The sequence below is a fragment of the Alexandromys fortis genome, unplaced genomic scaffold, assembly GCF_014885135.2.
Source record: "Alexandromys fortis isolate MF-2015 unplaced genomic scaffold, M_Fortis_MF-2015_v1.1 scaffold_3, whole genome shotgun sequence".
NCBI classification, from domain to species: domain Eukaryota; kingdom Metazoa; phylum Chordata; class Mammalia; order Rodentia; family Cricetidae; genus Alexandromys; species Alexandromys fortis.
In genome coordinates, this window is record NW_026067909.1 from 19,869,717 (window position 1) to 19,896,341 (window position 26,625).

The window sequence follows — 26,625 nt, forward strand, 5'->3', positions numbered from 1 at the left end:
TAAAGAGATACAGAAAAAAAGTAGCACTAATTATTTTTGAAGAAGGCATTTAAAATGGAAGTCCCCGACTGACTACCATAGAATTGCTTGGAATTAGCTTTTATTTTAAAAAGTTTGTATCAAGTGACTTTGATTCCTATTATTAAAGTACTGGCAAACCAAATCCCAGAACGTATCAAAAAATCATCCACCGTGATCAAGTCGCCTTCATCCCAGAGATGCATGTATGGTTCAACATATGAAAGTCTATCAGTATAATCCACCATATAAATAAACTTAAAGAAAAGAAAAAACTGTGTGATCATCTTATTAAATGCTGAAAAAGCCTTTGACAAAATCCAACACCCCCTTCATGATAAAGGTCTTGGGGAGATCATGGATACAAGGAACATGCATAAGCATAATAAAAGCTATATACAACAAGCCAACAGCCACCATCAAATTTAATGAAAAGAAATTCAAAGTGATTCCACTAAAATCAGGAACAAGCCAGGTCTGTCAACTGTCTCCATATCTTTGAGGACAATTCAATATAGTCCTTAAAATTCTAGCGAGATCAATAAGATGACAAATGGAGAGCAAGTAGATATAAATTGGGAAGGAAGAAGTTAAATTTTTGCTAACTGAGGATGTTATAATTGTAAACATAAATGACCCCAAAAATTCTACCAGGAAACCCCTATACCTGATAAACACCTTCAGTAATGTGGCAGAATACAAGATTAATTCAAAAAATAAGTAGCCCTCCTATATGCAAAGCATAAATGGACTGTGAAAGAAATCAGAGAAACATCACCCTTTATAATAGCTACAAATAATATAAAACATCTTTGTGTACCTCCACCAAACAATTGAAAGACAAGTATGATAAGACTTTTATTTTTGGATAGAGCAGGTTTATTTGCAAATAATTCCACATTAGCATCCACCACTGAGGGATGGCAGAGTAGGAACTTTAAGGAGAACTGCTTGCTGTTCCACACAACATTACCTTGACCAAAGAACCCACTTCACAGCCTAGGAAATACACCAGGAACCATGGGGATGGAGCTGACCGGCTAGCTTTCTTATGCTGTTGTAGTCTCCCTGCCTAGGGAACGTGGCTGCCCAAATATGACAAGACTTTTAAGTCTCTGAAAAAAATTGAAGAATATATCAGAAAATATAAAGATTTCCCAAGCTCATGGATAGGTAAGATTAACATAGTAAAAATGACAGTCTTATCAAAAGCTATAGATTGAATTCAATTCTACAGATTCAATTTAATCTCCAACAAAATTCCAACACAATTCTCCACAGACCTTGAAAGAACAATTTTCAACTTCATACAGAAAAACAAAACAAAACAAAACAAAACCCCGTGATAGCTAAGGCAATTCTGTGCAAAAGGAACTTCTGGAGGAAGTCAGGAACATCCCTGACTTCAAGGTCTATTATAGAATTTTGGTAATAAAAAAGAGCATGGTGCTGGCAAAAATAAAAGCAAAAAACCTTGACAGGTAAGCCAATGGAATTGAATCAATGATCCTGACATAAATTCACATACCTATGTATATTTTTGATAAAGATGTCAAAATTATACAAGGGAAAAAAGAAAGCATCTTTAACAAATGGCACTGGCCTAACTGGGTGTTAGCATGTAGAAGAATGCAAATAGATTCATATATATCACCCTGCACAAAACTCAAGTCCAAGTGGATCAAATATAAATCCATCCTCACTGAACCTGATAAAAGAGAAAGTGGGAAGTAGCCTTCAATGCATGGACACAGGAGACTACTTCCTGAATATAATGCCAGTACCACAGACACTGAGATCTACAATTAAGAAATGGAACCTCCTGAAATTGAGAAGTTTCTGTGAGGAAAAGGACACAGTCAATAAGACAAAATGGCAAAATACAGAATGGGAAAAAATATTTACCAACCCCACATGTGACATAGGATTGATCTCCAAAATATATGAAGAAACTCAAGAAACTAGACATCAAACTACCAAATTATTCAATTTAAAAAGTGGGGTACAGATACAAATAGAAAATTTTCAACAGTAAAATCTTGAATGACCAGAAGATACTTCAACATCCTTAGTCATTGGGGAAATGAAAATCAAAACATCTCTGAGATAGATACCATTTTATACTAAGCTTATGCTGGAGAGGATGTAGAGTAAGGGGAACACTCCTCCATTGCTTGTGGGAATGCAAACTTCTATAGCTGCTGTGGTAACCAATCTACCTCAAGACCCAGCTATGCCAATCTTGTGCTCAATAATATCAGAAGGACACTTGCTCAGCTATGTTCATAGCAGCATTATTCATCATAGTCAGAACCTGGAAACAACCTATATGCCCCTCAACCAAAGAATGGATAAGGAAAATGTGGTACATTTACACACTGGATTATTATTTGCTGTAAAAAAAAATGGCCTCATAAAATTTGCAGGTAAATGGATGGAACTAGAAAAAAATCATTCTGAGTGAGGTAACTCAGACTCAGAAAGACCAACAGGCTATGTACTCACTCATAAGTGGATATAGGAGCAAAGTAGAAGATTACCAACCCATAATTCACAGCTCCAGAGAGGCTAGATAACAGAGAAGACCCAAAGAAAGTTACATAGATTTCCCTGGGAAGGGGAATTAAAAGTGATCTCCTGGGTAAAATGGGGACAGGGATGGAGGGGTGGGGGAATAATACTCAACTTTGTATGGAAAAGCAAAAAACCTAGGAGAGCCAAAACAACCCTGTAGAATAAAGGAACTTCCAGAGGAATCATCATCCCTGACATCAAGCTCTAGTATAGAGCTGTAGTAATGAAAACAACTTGGTACTGGCATAAAAACAGACAAGTTGACCAATGGAATTGAACCAAAGACCTGGATATTAATCCACACACCTACGAACACCTGATTTTTGACAAAGAAGCTAAAATTATACAAAGGAAAAAGAAAGCATCTTCAACAGATTGTGCTGTCATAACCAGATGCCAATATGTAGAAGAATGCAAATAGATCCATATCTATCCCTATGCACAAAAGCGCAAATTAAAGGCCTCAATATAAATCTTACCACACTAAATCTGATAGTACAGAAAGTGGGAAGTAGCCTTCAATGCACTGGGATGGGAGACCAAGTCCTAAATATAACCCTAGTATCACAGACATGAGAGCAACAATAAATAAATGGAACCTTCTGCAACTGAGAAGCTTCTGTAAAGCAAAGGACATGGTCAATAAGACAAAACAGCAGCCTACTGAATGGGAAAAGTGTTGAAGGAGCGGCAGGGCTGTGTCCCGGGAACACGGCCGCCAGCATGGCTAGCTTATGCCCGAAATAATTACACGGAAACTGTATTCTTTTAAACACTGCCTGGCCTGTTATCTGTAGCCTCTTACTGGCTAGCTCTTACATATTAATCTAACCCATTTATAATAATCTGTGTAGCCCAAGAGATAGCTTACCAGGAAAGATCTTAACCTGAGTCTGTCTGGAGTGGGAGAATCATGGCGACTCCTGACTCGGCTTCTTTCTCCCAGCATTCTCTTCTGTTTACTCCACCCACCTATGTTCTAACCAATAAAATGGGCCAAGGCAGTTTCTTTATTATAATTAACCAATGTCCTTCCTCCATCAGAAAAGATCTTCACCAACCCCACATCAGACAGAGGACTGATCTCCAAAATATATAAAGCACTCAAAAAATTAGATATTAAAATTACAAATAATCTAATTAAAAATGGGGTACAGATCTAAACAGAGAATTCTTAACAGAAGAATCTCAAATGGCCGAGAGACCCTTAAGGACATGTTCAACATCCTTAGCCATCAGGGAAATGCAAATCAAAATGACTATGAGGAATATGGGGTAAAGGAACACTCCTCCATTGCTGGTGGGAGTGTAAACTGGCACCACCCCTTTGGATATCAGTATGGTAATTTCTCAGAAAACTAGGAAACAACCTACCTCAAAGCCCAGCAGTACCACTTTCGGGTATATACCCAAAGGATGCTCAGTTGTAACACAAGGACATGTGCTCAACTGTGTTCATAGCAGCATTGTTTGTCATATCCAGATCCTGAAACAACCTAAATGCCCCGCAACTGAAGACTAGATAAGGAAAATGTGGTACATTTACACAATAGAGTACTACACAGCAGAAAAAACAATGACATCTTGAAATCTGCAAATGGATGGATCTAGAAAACACCATATTGAGTAAGGTAACTCAGATCCAGAAAGACAAATATCATATGTACTCACTCATAAGTGGCTTTTAGACATAAATAAAAAAACCCAACTTATAGTTCACAATCCCAGAGAACCTAGACAACAATGAGGACCCTAAGAAAGACATACATGAATCTAATCTACATGGGAAGTAGAAAAAGACAAGCTCTCATGAGTAAATTGGGAGCATGGGGACTATGGGAGAGGGTAAAAGGGGAGGGAGGAGAAAGGGAAGACAGTGGAGAAAAATATATAGCTCAATAAAAACAATATGAGGTACCATCTTACACCAGTCAGAATGACTAAGATAAAAACACCATTGATAGCTTATACTAGAGATGATGTGGAGTAAGGGGAACATTCCTCCATTGCTAGTAGGAATGCAAACTTGTACAACCACTCTGAAAATCAGTATGGTGATATCTCAGAAAATCGGGAATCAACCTACCTCAGGATCCAGCAATACCACTCTGGGGCATGTACCCAAAGGATGCTCAATTATACTACAAGGACATTTGTTCAACTGTGTTCATAGTAGCATTATTTGTAATAGCCAGAATCTGGAATCAACCAAGATGCCCCTCAACTGAAGAATGGATAAAGAAAATGTGGATGGAGAAGAGGCCACAAGACCTCAACCCTACGCGAAGGACTCAGGCAATTAAGGAATGCTGAGAACGGGAGAAATAGTCTTCCCCAGGGAAGAGCACACCAATTGTTATCTAGTACCAATTGGTCAGCCCTGAAGGGATACATGCAAGTAACATTATACAGACCAAGATAGTTAAATGTGTGTGTGTGTGTGTGCGCGCGCGTGTGCGCGTGCGCAAGCAGACATAGTGCTAGAGCAGTATCTTGGAGCTCACATCTGTAACAAAACTGCAAGGAAGAAAGAGCTAACTGTGGATGGCAGGAGTCTTTGGAACCTCAGAGCCCACCTCTAGTGACACATCTCCAACAAGGCCATATCTCCTAATCCTTCCCAAACCGTTCCAACAACTAGAACCAAGTATTCAAACTATTCAAATATGAAGCAATGGGGGGCCATTCTCATTCAAGTTACTGAGCTTGTCTCTGGGTGGTTGTAAGTTCATTATGAGCCACAAAAGAGAAGATTTCAAGCATCACTCGAAGTGACTATCATACCTCTAAGATGTGAACATATTAGCACAAAGCTCATTTTTCCATTGTTTTAAACCCGTTTTGTGGGGAAGTGAAATATGTCTATGCGTATTTTGTTCCTGTAAGTCTTCATCCATTCTTGAAGTACAAATAAATATACAAAGATATAAGTATTCACGTGTTTAAACATGAAAGGGTAGATGTTGTAAGAACAATATGTGGTTCACTAGAAGTTGTTTCCAGTATAAGAGACAACAAAGAGTTGGCCCTCATGATAGGTTTAATATATTTCACAGTTATAAGAGTTAGGATTGAGCAACCACTGATTTAAGGGTGATAATATAATAAATAAATAAATAGATAAAAAGTGTGACAAATTATCAAAATGTTCCACCGAATAGCATTGATCATAGTTGGCCTGCAATTACTTAATTGATGCAAAATCTTGATGGTAATTCTACACATTATACCAAAGGTTTATGAGGTTATTCACATATTTATAGTTATTATAACTAGGTGCGTCAACATATTGGTGGGGAAAAGGGGGTGAATAGGCAACGATGTATAGGGAAAACTAAAAGCTTTTGTGACTCTAAATGAACACAGGGACCCCATTTTTGTGATTTGCACACATGTGTGTGGTTTGTGCGTGTGTGGTGAATGTATGTGCTCCATGTGGGGGCAGAGGTCAGAGCAGGATGTTAACTGTCCTGCTAACTCCACCCTGAAGTCCTCTGAGGGAGGGTCTCTTACTCAGCTGGAGCTAGGCTGGTGACCAGAAAGCTCCTGCAGACCATCGCTGTCCCTCATAGCACTGAGCTTATGGGTACATGGGGACATTTTTTATTTCTTACCCTTTTTTATTGATTATATTTGTTCACTGGCAATTTTATACATGTATGAGCTACAATCTTTTAACTTTCCCTTCTGTCCCACCTCTGCCATGCCCCTCTTTCTCACATTCATGACTTTTTGGGTTGTCATGATCCCAATTCTTTTTTTTTTAAATTTATTTATTTTATGTTATGATCACAGCCTCCTCTCCTTCCTCTCCCTCCTCTTCTCTCATCCCCCCTCCATCCACTCTTCCTCTGTAATTGCTCAGAAAAGGGTGGACCTCCATCAGGCTTCAGCAAAGCATGACATATCAACCTACCATAAGACCAAGCACATCCCCCTGTATTCAGGCTGGGCAAGGCAATCCAGCATGAGGAATAAGTTCCCAGGAGTTAGTCAAAGCACTGGGGACAGTCCCTGCTCCCACTGCTGAAAGTCCCACAAATAGACCAAGCTACATAGCTGTCACATATATGCAGAGAGCCTAGATTGGTCCCATGCAGGCTCCCTGGTTGTTAGTTCAAACTCTGTGTGTTCCTGTGAGTCAGGCTAGTGGTTTCTGTGGGCTTTAATACTAATAAAATACACATTTCAAAATGTGTATGATAGGTGACAAACATTTAAAATACAGACGTCCTTGTCACCAGTCACTATAGAATAAGGAAAATTTAAATTCTTATAAATCCATGTAAATATGCTAAATTAATAAATAGTAATTAATAAAGTAAAAAGGTATTTCAGGGCAAATGACAGTGGGAATACATTATTTCCATGAGCAGCAAAAGTACTTCTAAGAGGGAAGGTTACATAGAAATAAAAACCTACATAATGGCTAAATCATACTCTCGCCATTTCTGATCAGTTTCTGGTCCACCAAGTTGTTGTATTTTTTTACGTCTCTGTGTCTAAGGTTTTTTGGCTCCTGATGTTTGTAACAACCCAGTAGGACTGGCTTTTGGTTCAGGGTATCTGAGGTCGCGGGTCTGATCACATGGGCCCAACCCATTCACTGGCTTAATAATATTAACAAAGAGAGGAACTGGAGGAGGTTCTGTCCTGAGAGAGGGTGGAGGGGATGGGGCCACTATGGGGTTTGCTATTGTTCTTAAGAACAAGCTGAAACTCAGTAACTTTCATCAAATTTGAATGGTGTGTATGAAATGGTAATGTTTAAAATCCAGGCTACAGGAATATGTGTCTGGGGGAGGAGAGATCACGTTAGGGACCCTGGCAATGCAGACTCCCAGGTGGAAAAGGACACTTTCGGGTTGTTGAAAGGGTTAGGGTATGTAACAGTTTCAACCTAGAACTCAAATCTGGTGGGTCACATAGCCTGGGTGTCTTGGTTTGTGATGGTGCGCATCTACCACGGGCAACCTTTCCGCTGACGTTCACTTACTTAGAAGATTCTCCCAGGTGAAGCCGGAGAAGCCGCCTACTCGTCTGAATCTCGCCCAAATGCATAGATGAGCTTGGATGTCTCAACTCAACTATTGTTACCAGAAAAACATTCCTAGAGATGGGATAACTCAGGACGAGAGATTTGGGGCCAGGGCCTCAGAACCCTTGCCCTCGGTGTGATCCCCGTCTGAGTCTTAATGGCAGCTGGGCCAAGGCTCCTACACTCACATCATGCCCTGAGTGGTGCAGTCAGGTGGGCAGCGCCCTCTATGCGGGGCGTTGTAGCCTCGCAGCCAGCAGAGCGGAGCCCGGTGGGCACTGCTGACTGGGTGGTACCCCTTCATCCCCCACTCGCGAGGATCGAAAGCTGCGGTTGTGGTCAAGAGCGTGGTTACCAAGGGCACTGCGCGAGAGGCCCACGTGGGCACCGGGGACAGTGGCAGTGGCACGCAGCAGCCCTGCTAATCCCACAGGTCATCTGAAGATAAAGGTAGCAGCTGCCAAACTCACAGCTTTACCGGCAACGCCAGCATTTTATTCACAGAGCAACCGGTTGGAGTAGGAGAGTCGCTGTGTTTTACCATTGAGTGGTGGTGGCCCAGTGCTCTTTGAGGAATCACACACCTTGTCACTACATTGGAGAAAACTGATTTCGCCTTGCAGCAAGTATAAATTGCAAATAGCTTCTTGGTTAGGGGCGGGACTTTGTTCTCACTTTCCCTCTTCTGTGATGGACTTTTTGTTTGGCTTGAATTAATGCATGGGGTGGGGGGGGGAGGGCAGCGCTTTTATGGCAGTTCTCCAGCTCCTATCCTGGGCAGTCCTTGATGCAGAAGATTGCTGCAAGTTTCTCTCTGCTACAAACCAAACAAATAGGTCACAACTCATAAGAGGCCTCCAAACTACAGAGCAATTTCATGGCTGAGCAATTTTTAAAATAAAATCATGCAAACTGACTTCAGTAACATAACGAGGAAGGATAATCTGGGAACGAGCATGGACATATCACAATGAAATGCGTGTATGAAATGTTATAGTAAAACCCTATATTTTGTATATTATAAAGTAATACAAATGTAAAGGAAACACTATGGCTCTTTTATGGAAGCAAACATTTACAAGAATCAGGGCTGAAATCTCAGAGTCTCCACATACATCTCAGAAGGGATTTCAGCCTTTACAAGCTGTAATGAGGACAATAATGTCACCTTATTAAGCATTGACAGGAGAGTCTGTATCATCACAGGCGACTAACAACGTCCAATAATCACTTGTAAAGATATTGGACTCCATTCCCGATTAGCTACATGCACATGTAAGCCATTCTAATGTCCCTCATCAAGATAGCATTTCACACCCACGAGGGTGAATACAACAGGAAGAAGACAAACAGAAACAAGAGTCGGTGAATATTCTGAGAGCTTGGAACCCAAAAACCTTGCTGGTAAATTGTGCACATGCTTTGGAATAAGTAGAGTTGAAATAGTAGACGTTCTTCTAAGGGCTGCCTATGTTTTCCCTGTATCATTAGTGATTAGGCTCTTTGGTCTGTATCTACATAAATTTTAAAACATAACTCCATAAAAACTTGTCCATAAATAGTTGCATTATCCATTATTATTCAGAACAGCCTATTTTAGTTTTGTTTTGTTTGCTGTGAGAAAGGTCCCTCACAAAAGAAACTTTTGTTTAAACTTACAATTCCGAAAGGATAGAATCCGTCGCGGTAACGATGGCATGGTAGCAGAAGCCTGAGTTCCATCTGGAAGTCAGGAGAACAAGAAATGTGGCCAGGCTGGGAAACCTCAAACATCTGAGCCATTGGGGGACATTTCACATTCAAACCACAACACAACCTCAGTTGCAAATAACCGAACAATTAGCAGTTAGTTCTTTTTTTTAATTTATTTATTTATTTATTAATTAAAGATTTCTGTCTCTTCCCCACCACCGCCTCCCCATTCCCTCCCCCTCCCCCAATCCAATCCCCCTCCCTCATCAGCCCAAAGAGCAATCAGGGTTCCCTGCCCTGTGGGAAGTCCAAGGACCACCCACCTCCATCCAGGTCTAGTAAGGTGAGCATCCACGAAACTGCCTAGGCTCCCATGAAACCAATAGGTACAGTAGGATCAAAAACCCATTTTCATTGTTCTTGAGGTCTCAGTAGTCCTTAGCAGTTAGTTCTTGTCTTTGTCACCCAGTCTCCTCACATGAGAGGAGATACGATAGATGTGTTTGCTACCATATCTGGCTTTCCGTGGGCACTGAGGATTCAAAAAAAGGTACCCATGCTTGTGTGGCAAGCACTTTATCTACCGAGCCATCTTCTCCCCCTTTAGATGGCTTTCTATTTGTTTGACAGGCCCCAGTGTATGTATTCATACACGATTCAGTACTTTCGTGCTCACTAAGAATCCAGAGTTCTATTTGCTAGTGTCTGCATTTCTCTGTAATGAAGCTCATTTCCTTGCATGGGTTATGAACTTCATTTCAGCTATTATTCCTTCATCCTCCACATATTCGAATCTCGTTCCTCATTCTGCATTTCTTCTTGTTACATCTGTGTTTCCCGCTCTCTCTCAGAACTATGGTTTCCAGTTCACCAGGAGCACAGGGTGGACGAGTACTTACTGCTCACGTGAACTCCATTTCTCAGCAATGGCAAAAAGAAAAAGGCTTTTGACCATTGGAAGCAACACTGCTAGGTGTCAGAATCTGGGAGCCCTTAAGAGACCAAGAGAATACAGAGCACATTGTAGATAAAAGTGTACAACATCAAGTAGCCAGCAACGGAGAAATGTTATAAATGGTGGCGCTTCTTGTTCTGCTTAAGAAAACAGTGTGTGTGTGTGTGTGTGTGTGTGTGTGTGTTGTGTATACATATGTACATCAGGTACTCTGGTGAAGAATGCATGTCCCAAAGAAATTATTCAAGGGGAGAAAATGTAACCTACCTGCCCATTCCTGGAAGAAGAAATGTATGAATGTGCTGTCATAGATACCACAGGCAGCATTTAAAGTCAACTGATATATAAATAGCAACATGAGTGGATTTTAAAATCATACTGCTAGGAGAAAAAAGGTGTGTGTGCATGTGTGTGTGTGTGTGTGTGTGCATGCATGTGCGTGTATGATCTATGTGAATTACAGATATAATAAAATGCCACAGACCTTTGTAGGGACACTTGCATATAAAATATGTATCTTTTGCGTCATGGATCACTTGTTTATGAAGACAGGGAAATGGGAGCAAGTTACGGGGTTCAAAAGAGAAGGAAGGAGGGAAGAGGCTTGGTTTAGGTTTCAAGTGTTCTTCAGGGGTCCACAAGCTAATGACTTGGTTCCAATCTGTAGTGATTGTGAGGTGGTGACTCTCTGGTTGTTGTTCTCTCTCTTCCTCTCCCCTCCCTCTCTCCCCCTCCTTTTTTCTCCCCTCCCTCTCGCTCCCCTTCCCTCTTTCCCCCTCTTCATGGTCTCTTCCCTCAGTTTCTTTACTCCCTCCCTCCCTTCCCCTCCCTCTCTCTCCCTACCCTCCCTCTCCTTCCTTTCTCTCCCTCTCCTTTCTCCCCTTCCCTCTTCCTTTCTACATTCATCTCTCCCCTGCCTCCCTCTCTCTCCATATTTTTCTCTCCCCCTGCCTCCCCCTTTCCTCTCCCTTTCTCTTCTTCCCTTCCCCTTTCTTCTTCTCTCCCCCTTTTCTTCTTCCTTTTTCTTCATCCCCCCCTCATTTCCTCTCTCCCTTTCCTCTTCCTCTCCACATTTCTCTCTCCTCTTCCTCACCCCGGTCCCCTTCTTTCTCTCCTCCTCCCTCTCCATCCCCTCCTAGTCTCTCTCCCCCTCTCCCCTTCTCTGGCTTCTATGAAGTAAGCAGCTTTGCTCTGCCCTGATCTCATCATCATGGTGCTGATTTGTCAAAACCCCAAAAGAACTAGATCCAGCCAAGCGTGAACCGCAGTCTCTGAAAGTGGGAGCCCAAATAAACTTTTCTCTTTTTAGAAGCTGTTTTCCTCAGGCATTTGGTTACAGAAACAGAAAGATAACCAACACAAAAGGTTTTCAGAGACTCAGTAGAATATGGAAAGGCAATTGATCTAAAATTCATAAAATTTAAGTATAATACGTCAAAGAGAAAAGCTGTGGGGAAAAAGAATAAAATATTGCAGAAAACAGACTTTCTAGTAAAGATTTCCGTGGACATCAAGTAGTCTCACTTATATAAAGGTATATCTAATAGTCTATATTATACACTATAGATAAATTCTGCATCATTTAACAATAGCTGGTTAGACAGATGTTTGATGTTAGAGCTAGTCTAGTATGCCCCACTGATGATGAATTGGCTTGTCTATCTTTTTGTTACAAAACGGCTTTGAGTCAGCATTACTTCACCTCATCAACATTAGGTGTAGAGTCCATGCTAGAAAATTTGTGCCCATACATTAGATTCCTTGGTCTTAGAAGAACCTTTTAACTCCGGCTGACCAGATTCAATCCTGGATTAATTTACAACAGTGAAATCAATTCATGCTTCACTTCTCACATATAAAGAAAAACATATTCATTGCTGTTTTTTATTATTAAAATGGAGGAGAGGAATTACTGAGGCAGACAATTAAATTCCATTTCAGAGATGTCTCCTGAACTAAATGAAGTTCTCATTCATCGTTGAACTTTCCTCCTTGACTGAGGCCATGATACTTCTAGGAAAAGGTTCGTTTTCTTCTATGAACCTGTGGGAAGGCAGATGGCAGGAAATCGCTCATTAATGTCATCTAATTTAAAGAATTATACAATTTCAGCAGCACTTTATTGAGATCAAATAGGGAATAGTCTTATCACTGAGACTCTTAATAAGATCATGAACTGCCTTTTTGTTTCTTCTTTTGTGTTGGCCCTGGAATCCAGAACCTTAAACATTGTAGAAATGGATTCACCTGAGATGTACTTCCCAGACCAAATCATGTCTTTTTTTTAAAAAAAAAATCTCAGTTTTAATTTTCCTCCCCTTTTCCTCCTGTTATTTATTTCCCTTCCTCCCTTTTGCCTCTCCTATATATTCTGCTTCACTCCATTTATATTTTATTATTATGAGTAAAAAACTATTTCAATTTATGCTTTTTCTCTCATCCCTTTGTTCAGAGAATTCTGTGTTCTCCTTTTAAGTAGAGTCACATATGCCTTTAAAAAATTTATATATGTGTATGGGTGTTTTGCTTGAATGCATACCCATGCACCATGCATGTTTCTGGTACCCACAGAAGCCAGAGCAGAGTTGTTGGATTCCCTGTGGCTGGAATTACGAATGGTTGTAAGTCAACACGTGGGTTCTAAGAATCAAACCTTGGTCCATTGCAAGAGCAACACGTGCTCTTCACTATTGAGCCTTCTCTCTAGTTCCAGCCATATATTTTTAAAGTTTATTAAGTGTTATTCTTTTTTGATGAATTTCAATTCCATATCTCATTACATTAGCAAAGGAAAATTTATTGAAACACAAATAGATATCAAGATACAAGTACCCTGAAAAGTAGTTTCTGAGGCAAGATAAAGTGGAAAATCCTAGAAGAATTCTTCTGATAATGCCTTCTCCCTTTTTAATTTTCACACATTAATTTCAAGCAGAGATTACTTAAGGAATTCCATTTACAGATTTAGATGGTCCACTGAACAAGGCATAGTTATGGACTAAGAATCAAGTGGTGGCGCTGGTGATAGTTTTTGTGCAGCTGGGTAGTGGGACTACGGTTGGCTAATCAAGCAGAGCTGAAAATAAAAGCCAGCACCAGAGTCTCTGTCACTGCACTCTACCCCAGGTTACCCACCGGATTTCTTTTTATGTGCTTCTTCTGGTGATCAGAGTCTCACTAATGCTATGTAAGTCCTCTACTGCCGAGCTACATTATCAGCCCTGCTCTCTTCATGTAGAGTAATTTATTTAGCTTCAGTGATAGAAAGAGCTGTTTAGTGCCATATAGTTTTACAAAAATGTATTCACCTACCACTAGCCACAGATTAGAGATGACATTACTGATGCTCAATTCTTTCTAAGTAATTTGAACAGGATATATCACAGAAGCTAGTAGCTTCTGTTCACCGAAGGAGAAATGATAGACTCACCATTTTAATCTTCTGTTTGTCTTGCTTTGTAGGTCCACTCAGTTACTATGCATGCCATAAACATCTCCAAGACAGTGAACAGGAAGAGATACTCTGTAAGCATCCTACCACTTCTCTACACCCCAAAAGAAAAATACAATCTTTACTTAGTAATTTATTTTTGAGAATTTTATATAGGTATCCAGTGAAATACAATATTATCTACTCCCATTTTTTATTCCAACTCTTGGTTCAACCCCCAGTTTCCTCTCCCAATTTCATGTCTTTTTTTATAGCCCATATATGCATACGTGTGGAGCCATCTAGTGGACTAGTGGCCATATCCTTACAGAAGTATGATTCTTCCCACAGCAATTATCTGCTTCCAAAAGCTCCTTAGAAAGAGCTGGGGTCTGGTTTCATTTCCCATGTCTATGACAGAATTTTAGCTGGCTTGATTTTGTAGAGATTTTGTGCAGGTAAGCACAGATTTTGTTCTGTGAGTTCTCTATAATGATAGCAATATCATTCCCAGAAGATGGCATTGCAGCATTCCCAGCCATCCTTCTGCATTGTTTCTTGTGCCTCAGTGCTGATGAGATGTCAAACCTAATAGCTATGGAACCTCTCATTTAAACACTAAATATACATTCTTTTTCTAAGCAGCCTATAGAACTTTATCCAAAATCTATCACATATTAAGACACAAAACAAGTTTCAACAAACATAAGAAAATTGAAATTATATTCTGAGTTCTCTCTGACCACAAAGGGATAAAACTAGATATCAACAGAAGAAAAAAAAAAACTACAGGAAGAGCTACGCCTTTAATCCCAACACTCGGGAGGTAGAGGTTGATGAATCTCTGTCAGTTTGAATCCAGCCTGGTCTACAGAGCAAGTTCCAGGCCAGGCTCCAAAGCTATGCAGCTAGCCTATTTTGAAAAACCCTATCAAAACTAAACCAAAACCAAAACCAAAAACTCAAAAAAAAAAGTATAAGAAGTATATCAACTCATGGAACTTAAACTGCATATTGTTGAATAATTGTGTTACTGAAGAGACCAAGAATGAAGTAAAAAAAAATTCCTAGAACTGACTGAAAATAAAAATATGATGGATGAAAATCAATTGGCCATTCTGATGACAACCTGAAAGGAAAGTTTACAGCACTTGGTGCCTACATCTAAAAGTCATTTCAAGTTAACAATTTAATAATTCACCTTGAAGCCTTGGAAGAAGCAAGAACACATCAAATTCCAAAACAGTAGGTAGGAATAACCAAAATCAGGAAATAAGGAAATAAAATTAAAGAAACAAAAACCAATAAAAGAATCAATATAATGAAGAGTTGGTTCTTTAAAATAAAACGATTGATAAACTCTTAGCTGAATTAAGCAAAGGAAAGATAGAGAATTGATGGAGGAGGGTCATCTGTCTATGTGTTACTTTCATTTGTTAATAAAGAAACTGCCTTGGCCTTTGCTAGGACAGAAAATTAGATAGGCAGAATAAATAGAACAGAATGCTGGGAGGAAGAAGGCAGTAAGGCATAGCATTCCTCTCCGAGATGGACTCAGGTTAAGATCTTTCCCGGTGGTGCTACACAGATTACTAAATATGGGTTAAAGCAAGATGTGAGAATTAGCCTTATTAAGAGGCTGGAACTAATGGGCCAACCAGTGTTTAAATAAATACAGTTTGTATGTTGTTATTTCTGGGGCTAAGCTAGACATGTGGGAACTGGGCAGGATGAGAAGCAGTCCTGTCCACAGCTCCTACAACATAGATTATGTAATAAATCAGAAATGAAAAGAGAGACATTATAACACCTTCCAACAAAATTTGGAATCCAGAAAGACATTCTGTAAGAACCTATATTTCACAAGCTTGCAAGACCTAAAGTAATGGAGGAATGTCTAGATGCATTCAACATATCAAAATTAACCGTAATAAATGAAAGAGTTGAAACATATCCAGAAATGAGACTAAAAGGCAATAAAATATCTCCTAAGAAACACCCATGTATTAACCATAGAATTCTCCCAGAACTTGAAAGAAGAATTAACAACAGAACTCAATAGTAATTTCATGAAATAGCAAAGGAGGAAGGTTCCCATGCTTGTCAGCTTTTATGGTCAGCTAGATACAACCTCCAGATATTTGGTAAGGGAGGTCATGTCTGTGAGGAATTGTTTTGGTTGATGACTGAGGTGGTAGGGTCCAAACCACTGTGGATCTCATCATCCCCAGGCAGGGGAGTGTAGGTTGAATAAGAAAGCTAACACGGAGCAAGACAGAGAGTCCGAGAGTGAATCGGTAAGCAATGTTCCCCAACAGTTTCTACAGTGTCAGTTCCTGCTTGAGCTTCTTCCCTGACTGCTCTCAGTGATGGACTGTGACCTGAAAGTGTGGGCTGAAATCAACTTTGTTCTCTCATAAGTTGATTTTGTCTAGTGTCTTATTACAGCAGCAGAAAACGAACTAGAATGCTTTCTAAACTTTACTTTTTAATGCTAAAACTCACAGAGGTATAGCTATGTTGTAGGAAGGAAAAAAAATGAAAAGATAAGCAGTTTCCTGTATCCTATTCCCTCAATAGTTGAAAATTCATGCATATTTGATTATATGATAGCTATTGAGAATGGTGAATTGATACGTTTCTGCCAAGAGAATAATGGGAATCATTGTATATTCTTTTTGTTGTTGTGGGTAGAACAAGTATATTTTCTTAAGTGATAATGTACCTCTGGAGAAGATAAAATTGAGATACATTTTCTTCGGAGGTTTGGTTAATAGGACTTCTTTAAAAAGAAAGTATATACAATTACACTTTTCTGTATCATCTAGTAAATTATGCTAAAGAAATGTAATTCCTACATGAATAAAGTGATCCTCTCGTGTGTCACTGACTTGATTTTTGTTAAGACTCTATTTACTGTGGTGAAGTGACTTGGATTTAGCTTGATCAGCATAAATGCTCTTCAGGTGACTAGACCCATGACCTTAATCAAATAGCCAAACATTTAGTCTTTATTGAATCAGAGATACATAGGCTTTTATCTATATCTGTATTTATTTATTGTAAAGTTTTCTCAATAATACATAGAAATAAGAAAAATGGAATGATGAATTACAAACATATATATAGTTTGGAACTAGTCTATTAACCATAACTCTTGTATGTTGAAGTAAGGAGTGCTTTCTTAATAAGGTTAGGAAGCTAGATATAAGTAACACCTAATGGTATCAATTTAAAGTTATGGTTTCTAGGTATTGGTTTAAAGCCCAGCTGTTTTGGCTCCTTTTGTTAAGCTCTGGGCATAGACTAGAAGGATAGTAGTCCACAGACAAGAATTCAACACCATGGCTTCAAATTCTTAGAAAATTTGCTCAGAATCTCTTCCTTCTTTCTCTGTCTTCATCATCCTTTCTCTTCACACCAACAAACCTAAATGGCTAAGTGTGCCTATGTTCATAGTGCCACCTGCACAGGACCACAGATCCACAAACATAAACAGCCTTAAATAGTTCTGCATGAACCCTCTAGCAGACAGATGCAGAAACACACTATGTCCTCCTGGCATAGTGCACATAGAGCAGAGTATATGAGCCTTCCGAATTACATCCATTGTCGAGATAAGCTTCAGTCTGTAGACTGCAGCACTTTCTTATTTTTAAAATTATTTTATACCCTGACCACATTTCCACTCTCTCCTATATTACTATTCTTTTCACCAAATCCCTGTACCCCTCAATCTACCCCTCTTCTGTTTTTGTTCAGAAAGGGACAGGCCTCCCATGGCATATCAAGTTGCTGTAATGCAAGGCATCTCCACTTGTATTTAGGTTGGGCAAGGCAATCCCGGATGAGGAATAGGTTTCCAAGAGCCAGCAAAAGCATTAGATATAGCTCTTGCTCCCATTGTTAGGAATACCATAAATAGACCAAGCTATACAACTGTCATATATATGTAGAGGGCATAAGTTTGTCCATACACACTCCCTGTTTGTTGGTTTAGATTCTGTGTATTCCTATGAGACTGGTTAGTTGTTTCTGTGGGTTTTCTTGTGATGTCTATGATTCTCTGGATCCTATAATCCTCCCTCCCTCTCTTCAGCAGGATTTCCCAAACTTGGTCTAATGCTTGGTTGTGGATCTTTGAATCAGTTTCCATCAGTTCCTGGATGAAGGCTCTCAACTACAGCACGTTCATTGACCATGAACATAGGGCTAATATAAGTCCATATGGATGTCATTTCGTTCTTAAAAGAAGAAAGTCTTACTATAGCAAATTTGATCTTTTAAATCCTTGGGAAAAGTTGTCTTAAGGTACATAGAAAACAAGTTGCCACTCATAAATGTCTCATAGCAACCAGGAGGAATCAGGATTGACTATAATGCTTCATCTATAAAATATCTGTATTAATATTTGTCAGATTTTATTTGATTGTGTAGGCTCTGAACTGTAACATGTAGCTTATATCACACTAATAATAGGCACATATGCCTGAGAGTAAACTTATGAGCGGACTTCTGGTGATTTGACTGATATTTGACTATTTTGATCCTCACTGAAGGCTTAATTCTAAAATTATGAAGACATTCTCTTAGAAACCCAGTACTTACATATTGCCACAATGAAGATTGTATATTTGAAGTCATCATCAGTTCAAGTATTATTAAAAACATACCTATTAGTGTTGCAAAGATGCTTAAGATGTTCATTGTCATAGTCCAAATCAGCTAGAACAGATTAAAAAAGTATTGTCCAGTTATTGGAAGCTATTCCATAGTCCTCTCTGCAAGTGTGTTCTTATAGAACTATAGAAATTCTAATCTTTCTGGCATCGTGAGAGCACCAAAAAGGTTGTTAGAACTGCAGATTGGTTAGGCTCCTAGTAGGACCAAACAATTTGGGGGATAATAAAACTTTGGATATGATGTGCAGTTATTTATTTCTCTACTGGTAATGGACTCAATGTTTATTCTCTGCTCAGTTAATAGATAAAGGGACAGAAAAGAAGTGTGTAAGATATTTTTTAAACTATGAAAGAAAATGAAGTGCATATTAATTGTAAATCGAATATAAAATATATCCATGATATTGACAAATTCACAATACTGCACGGCTTTACATTGCCAGAGAGCTAATACTCTAGGAGATTTCTATCATTCTTGGACACCAGGAAAGCAAAATTTGGGGAATTTTCTTGGGCATACAGGTTCTATCTAGCTCAATGTGAAGAGATTTTCTTGATGATGAACAGAGTTACATGTGGTTGGAGGTCATCACCCAGACCACATGTATGCATGTTTGTCAACCTACATACTTCAGACAATTCATGCTTTATGTTGCGGAATAATTGTGTTTTATCTACATATAATGCCAGAGAGAAGATGTATTATTTAATATTGCTATTAAGAAGAATAACTATTATACCTATTTCCTTGTCCATACTCACAATAATTTCTTCCTAGTTAATAGCAAGCATGACAATTTGACAATTTGAATCACTAGATTCTGAAACCTATCTCAAAGAATAAAACCCTTCATGTAAACTGTTATATGTTGTTCATTGATGTCAGTTTATTTATTCTCTAGGAAAAAGTCTCCTTTGTAGAAAGCAAACCAGTGAAGTCTATGAAGAATTTTACCTCAAACTTCCCAGGAAGCTGACTCCCTAAGGGCTAGCTTTCTTAGTACTGGACGGTGTTACACACTGTGTATCAATGGGGCAAAGATATCAGTGGGCTTACTTAGCGCTGGGCATTGCATGCTATAATACCAACCTGCTGGGCACGTTATGCTCACTGGTGCAACAGTGGCATGACTAGTATGGGAGGAGCCAGCTGCTTTCTGATTGGTTTTGAGGCCTATTCCACACAATGGATTCCACATTTGGTACTGTGAACACCAGCATATCTGGGGATATCATAGGCCACAGAGGGAACCTACTGATTTTCCTTTATTAAATGGTTATGTTGTCAAGCTGCCTTCTAAATATTCATGGTTATGCCCATAGCTTAGTGCTGACTTCACTCTTGGTCAGAGAGGATTTTTGTAGTTGGTCATAGATAATGCAGAGGCTCATAACTGGTGAAGATATTGAGATAAATGGTCGTGAGTGCTCAGTCGTAGATAAGTTACCTCTGTCAACTTCTTCCTACCTAGGACACTTAGGGGACATATTGTAAAAGGGAGAAGAAAGAATATAAGAGCTACAGGATAAGGAGAAAGAGAAATGCTATCATCTAGATATGACACAGTTGTTGAGTTTTTTAAAATCAACTTAGAGCAGCTGTGGTTGCCTGTATGAGAACTACACAAGAAAAAGACAGTCAGAATTCTCAAGTTGGGAGAAGAGCTCCCAAGATTTCACCCATAGCTGAGGAACTATTGACAGTTGGTGGCCTCTGAGGGAGTAAGAGTCACTTTTCTTTGGGGATGTGACATCTGGCAGATTGCCCATACCTCACGTGATTTCTTCACATGATTGGTACGAATTGGTCTCAGGGTGATTAATAAAATAATAATACAATAAGAATAATAATTGATGACATGAAGTTGGGAGGGAGATGGGTTGAGTGGGGCATTATAGGAGGAGTCAGAGGGAGGTAATGGAGGGTAAATATGATTAAATTACACTGTATGAAATCATTTGTATAATTGCATGTATAAAATTGCATTATGAAATTCAAAGTATAAGAAAATATCACTAGACAAAAGGAAATAAAACAATGTTAGGTGTCTGTCCTCATCTACTTTGCGACAGAGTCTCTTTTTGTTGTTTGTAATTGCATATGTCAGGCTGGCCAGCCTGGGTGTATCTGGGAATTCTATTGCCTCTACTCCCATCTTGTTGTGAATCACTAAAATTCCAGATGTCTGCTAGTGTGCACAGCATTGATTTGGATTCTGGGAATCCGAACTCAAGTACTTTGGCTTGCATAGACAGTGAGCCATAACCCTGGCCCTTGCGTCTTATAGTTTGAAGTTTAGGTTTGTTAAGTCTTAAGAAATAGTGGCCTTTATCATCATGAATACTTGAGTATTCGTGTATGACAATAGTACTATTTCTGTACTTTCTTTGTCTGAGATGACATTAACCACTTCACCTTTCTTTGGATTCATGTGATGTTTGTCATACTTCACATACTGCTGTCCCTTCCCCCCCCCCCCATGGCTTCCTGGTAGATAGCCAGTCACGCAGAGGCCATGCTGATTCCTCACTGGCTTTGTTTTACTTTTTAAAGTTTTTATTTAGTCTTTGGAAATTTAATACTTTTATTGATAATGGAAACTTTCCAGAGTCTTCTGACTTACCATGTGATTTGAAGGCCTCATCTGCAATGCTATTGAAAAACTTCCTGATAGGCTAAACTGGAAGCAAACACCACATTTGTTAATACCCAGTCACTATGTAAAAATATAAGCTTCAAGATAATTCTAGAATTCTGCAACATGAGGGATAGCAGCTTGGTTCCTTAGTGGGGACTACTAAGAAAACAACTCAAGAAATAATTCAAGATTTATATTTATGGAGATGAAAGCTTTGAAGTTCCTATTCACTAATGTTATGGTTGTGATATAAATGGGATTCAGGGGCATCTTGAAATGGCTGTAGCATTTATTTAGCTTGTATAGTTAGTTTGACTCAAACAGATTTTTGTCTTCCATATTTGTAACTTGTGTCTATTATTTTTAGTCTTTTAAAAAATTCTTCATTTTACCTACCAACCACAGTTTCCCAGCCCTCCCCTCTTCTTGCTCCCCATTCCAACTCACCCCTATCCACTCCTCAGAGAGAGTAAGTTCTCCCATGGAGAGTCAACCAAGCCTTGGCATATCAAGTTGAGCCAGGACCAAGCCCTCCCCCCCTTCCTGCATCAAGGCTGAGCAAGGTATCCCATCAGAGGGAATGGAGTCAAAAAAGCCAGCTCATGCACCAGGGGCCCTTCAAACAGATCAAGCTACACAGTTGTTGGCCACATGCAGAGGGCCCAGTTCAGTCTAATGCAGATTTCCCAGCATTCGGTCTAGAGTCTGTGAGTTTTCATGAGCTCAGATCAGCTGTCACTCTGGATTTGTGCTTTTTATCATGGCTTTAAATGTATCAAATAGCCCTCTTTCTATTCAGACTCTTGTCAATAAGTAATATTATAGCTAAGAAACTAGTTTTTTTAATAATGTATCATGTTTCTTTAACAATGTAGAATATGATTATGAAAAATATTTTCATAGTAAATAAAGATTTAAAAAAAATGTAGGCAGTGTAATAACCAGGCTAGCTTAAGATGAAACAGCAAATTTTAATGAAGGGATATCTTACAACACCAGCGATCCAGCGATGAGCAGGAAATACAAACAAGGGCGGTGGGGCTCATGCTCACCAGATTTATATGTAAACATTAGCAGGAGGCGAACATTCCCCCTAATGGGATGGGCTTATCCCTACAAAACATATTGCTATTGTTCTTTTTCAGATAGACGTGGGGATGGTTTTCTAGGGAACAGGGATTGTGTATCCTCTAGGACACATTATTTGGATCAGAATCCATGACAACTAAGGAATACATTATTAGTAGTTACTATAGCAATGATGTTACTCACAAGCAAAGAGGCCCAAAGTGAGTATCCTGAAGTTCCAATGATAGGAGTATATTCACTGTCCATTACAAATGCCATATTTTGAGAAAAATACAGGTATGTCCAAAAGTATCCCAGGCTCTGCACTATCAGGCTGGTCATTAATTGTACAGTCTGAAAGGAAAAGACACCATTCTTAGAGTTCCAGCTATCTCTTAGAAAGGAACTTTCCTCAAGACCAATGCCAGAATGAAGCAGGAAGGTTGTGTTCAACCACGACAGTGACAGCTTTCAGAACTTACGAAGAGGACACACATTGTGATACGATGTTCTGTGTATAGTTCTAGGCCATGTTGTCATGTTTTATCAACAGTAATCAAGTCACAGACCTATTCTGTCAGCACAGAGACACCTCAAGTTCTACCCTTCCTGTAACTTTCCCACTGATGCTTGTTACTCCTGGTGATCACTCATCTGGTTCTCATAGCTTTTCAAATATTCATCTAATTTCTCAAAAAGTTGGGAGTCTATTAAATATTGTTCCTATTTTCACTTCATCTCTGTTCATTATTCTTCTGAGAAACTTTCCATTGAGTTCTTTCATGAAAAAACCAACTGACCAACCATGGTGATTCACACCGGCAATGGCTTGGTTTGCTGAGGAAGCAGGGATTGTAGTTTGAGGCCCCCTATGCTGCATAGATACCTTCCAAAAACACAAATAAACAATTCCTATTCCCCAAATCAGTTGGCTGTCTCTGTGGAGTCTAGTTTTGGACTTTGTGTTCTGTTCTGTTTGTCTCAGTTTTTCTTGTTTAAAAAAACATAATCTTGATGACTATAGGCAGACAGTATCTTAAAAATCAACTAGTGTTGATTTTTCATACTTTGATTTAGTTGTTTTTGTTTCTTCTCCTTCCACATAATCTTTGACTACCTACCTATAGGACTTGCTAGGATTTTATTAGGAATTTTGCCAAGCCCATACACCAGTTTAGGAAGAACTAACAGTTTTACTCTGTTGAGCTTTGTATTTTTATTGATGTAACCTAATTTGAACTTTTCATTAGCATTTAGTCATTTTAAAATCATAAGTTCTATATATGGTTTCTTTAATGTTTGTATTTTTTCTTTGGGGATTGGTATCTTCATGTTCATTATTATTGTATAGAAACACAATTCATCTTGTATCTTGTGCCTTTGTTTAATTTATTTCTAGATCCCCTGTGCCTACATGTGTGTGTGTTTTGTTTTTTTTTGGACTTTTCTCATCTAATTTTTAATGTTTTGTGTATAACTCTTAATCTGGCTCTGTCATTCAGTAGTATGAGTGAATGATGCCAAATTGCTCAGCCAAAGTATGTAGTGGATGGGACTGCCTGGGCAAACAGTAGGGTGTCTGTGAGATGGTGTGGACAGCACAGCACCTTTGTAACCAACCACTGTTCATAGAGCTGTGGCATCTGCAGCTTCCTCTGGGTGTACTGACAATTTGCTCATCTCATCTAGGACATGCCATCAGTTTATGATTGCAATAATTGATAGATGGTTAAAAAGAAGAATATTTTTTCTCCATGTCCAGAATCAGTCTACACCTTGGTGTCATGTCACGTGCAGAAACCATTGTAAATGATTTGCCTCCATTTGAAGAGTTCATGGTGGATACAGAGGTGGTTCAAGTCTCCTGTGTTGAGGAGGGCAACCTTCTCACAGTTGACATGCTCACTGGAGCAGCATTTTGTTCTTACCCCCAACAATCTCAGTTCCTTCTTTATCCATAGAGGATTCTGTAGCATATTCTTGAAGAGGGTATGAGGATTTCTCCTGTGAAAAATGCGGACAAAAATCAATATAAATTAAATCAGTTAGTGACTATGATATTTCTCTTGGGTAAGGTTCCTAAGCCTGAGGGGGAATCTAATTCCACAGCTGCCATTCACTTTTTCAAAGATACTTGATTGTTCCCTAACAGACGCTTTTGCACCAGATTAGTAGGATCTTGACAAAACTAATATTCCTCTCTCAAGAAGTTAGACTGTGGATAAGTACCAAATAATAGCTGCTCCAATCCCATCAGTCCCTCTAGCACCCACTCAGATGCCCTTGCTGCAGCATCAGAAAGTCCAGGCTCCTGGCAGCTTTGATTTAGCCTATTACTCTTTATTGGTGTCATGGAAGTTCAAGTGTGTCTCAGGGGTACCTGACTGGAGGATCTGGGTCACACACTTACACTAGCTGCAGAGAAGGCTGGGAAATAGAATACTGTAGAGAGTAGGTAGGTTTCTTAAGATAGTGAACGCGACAATGGAGGGGGTTCGGTAGGCCAGATAAGGGTAACTCATCATCGCCAACACTGATAGAGAGGGCAAAGGTTCCTATTTTGTAGGAGTCACGACCCTGCTCAGCTTCTGTATTTAACCCATGAAAAGTAGTCGTTTGATTCTAGCTGGTCTGAAAAAGGTGCATATCTAAGCCACTTAGTGGGGGCACAGGGGAAATTTTCCTTGAGGATCTGGCAGAGTTTGATTGAGAAGATATTAAAAGCTAGAAGCCATGGTACTATTAGGTTTTACCCGCTGGAAGTCTGAATGCCTATACATTGTATAAATACTCATATATTCCTCAATCGAATAAGCGATATTTTTTTTTCAGCCAATAGATTGATACATTTTTGGTGTGGCTTTCTATTTAGAGGTGGCTTTGACTTTTTTCTTCCCCACCCTTACTCCCTACCCCTTCCCCGTCTCTAATGTCTGACCAATCTTTCCCCCCTTTTTTTTTTTCAACTGCTGTGCACAGTCATATCTAGAATTCAGCATTGCTTTCAGATCTTGTATTTGCACGTTTTCTTCTCCTCATATAAGCCACAAAGTCTGGAGGTTTCATTTGCCATAGTAATGGCATTTGACAGGAAGGAAGAAAATACAGAAAGGCATATCAAAAAGCATTTTAGAAGATGTTTGAGTTAAAAACTTACCTGTTACGAGGTGACGACTTTTAAAAAATGTAACAAACTTCGTCAAAGGCTCTCTCTGCAGCAAGAGTCCCCTGTAGGGTATACTGGGGAGGAAAAGGAAGCTGGTATGGAACTAAAACTCACCGGAAAGTCGAGTCCAAAGCTAGTCATTAACATGCTCTGTTGATGGGTCATGGATTCCCTACTCTGTATGATCCTAAGGGTAGAAGGGGGCAATCCTTCCGGGGTTTCCTTTAGGTCTAGATCTTCCTGCTCTGGGATTTCTGTGGGCAGCACCTGCCTCTGGGGCGCTGCCACCTCCATGTGTCCCTCATTACCTCTTGTGGATCCAACGTTGCAGCGGTTGTGTCCCAGAGCAACCGTGAAGGGCGCCACGTGAGGAGGGCCACGCAGACACTAGTTATGCAGGCCCGCGGAGGTTCCACCCAGCCTTCAGGCCCGCAGGTACAGATGTGGTTAGCCAATGGGGCCTGCTGGCGAGAGTCTAGTGCAGACACCTATTACTCACCCGTGGTGAACACACTCTACCCATTAAACTGAAGAATGTTTGAGCCCAACTACAAGTTGGTTCCGTGCTCCAAAGACGTTCCCACCAAGCAAATGACTTCCACTGTTTTCTAGTAGATTGATAGAAGCAAGTCCTTCTATTTTGAGTCTCCTCAAAGTCTAGATTCTTGACTCTAGAAGGAAGAGTGCTATTGGAACCACAGATCTGGTGGTGCTTGGGCCAATATATCTTCTCTGGTCCTTTGTCTTTCTGCAAAGTCGAGGTCCCAATTGTTCTGTGTACTTCCCATGTTCAGAAACTAGATTGCACCAATCTGTCACCCACCCTGGGACAGGAAACTCTAACTAAACTCAATGAGCAACACCTAAAAAGAAGAGCATGTTGAGAAGAGATCCAGAGGGAGATGAGAGGTAGGGTGTGTGTGTGTGTATGAAAAACGACTAAAATCCATCATATAAACATATAAAACTATCAGCCAAACAAAAATTAACTACGAAAAAAGGCGACTGTTGTAATTGAGTCCTAAATAATACGTTTTAGAGAATCCTAACTTGATAGTCATGTTTATGATGCCAAGGATCATTTATGCTATGGATTCCCAATCACTGAACATTTAGTGTAATGGTGCTATAACCGGCACTCAGTAGAAGTGAATAAACAAATGAAGGTCATTTGTCCCGCTTACTTGGATTATGTTGAGTCTCAAAAGCAAATGTGGTTTGCCTGCCTGCTAACTAAAGGAGTGTTTTTCACAGACAATTTGTTGAGGCTTCCAGTATCAGGTGTTTTGTATATTATGTAATTCGTGGAATAAAGTCCCGTTGAGAGTAAATGTGAATGACACTATTTATGCATTGGGAGTAA

General features: G+C 39.6%; 1 protein-coding gene across 1 annotated transcript; it reads right to left on the reverse strand.

The window, feature by feature from the left end:
- Nucleotides 1-13,711: 13,711 nt before the first annotated feature.
- Nucleotides 13,712-25,556, reverse strand: LOC126498142 (membrane-spanning 4-domains subfamily A member 13-like). Its single transcript, XM_050136488.1, has 7 exons — nucleotides 25,377-25,556; nucleotides 25,254-25,270; nucleotides 24,025-24,100; nucleotides 22,301-22,450; nucleotides 21,014-21,070; nucleotides 18,316-18,432; nucleotides 13,712-13,822 (listed from the first exon to the last, which is right to left on the reverse strand). The coding sequence occupies exons 1-7, from the start codon at nucleotides 25,554-25,556 to the stop codon at nucleotides 13,712-13,714; spliced, it is 708 nt and encodes a 235-aa protein (XP_049992445.1).
- Between the last annotated feature and the right edge of the window lie 1,069 nt (nucleotides 25,557-26,625).

Excerpts from the sequence above, each read along its gene's own strand:
- LOC126498142 (XM_050136488.1), bottom strand. The coding sequence starts at position 25,556 with ATGGAGGTGGCAGCGCCCCAGAGGCAGGTGCTGCCCACAGAAATCCCA. Across the intron at positions 21,071-22,300 it reads CACTTTGGGCCTCTTTGCTT|TTTAGCCTATCAGGAAGTTT; the intron begins GTGAGTAACATC and ends GTTTGCTTCCAG. Across the intron at positions 18,433-21,013 it reads TGAGGCCTTCAAATCACATG|CTGATTTGGACTATGACAAT; the intron begins GTAAGTCAGAAG and ends AATCTGTTCTAG.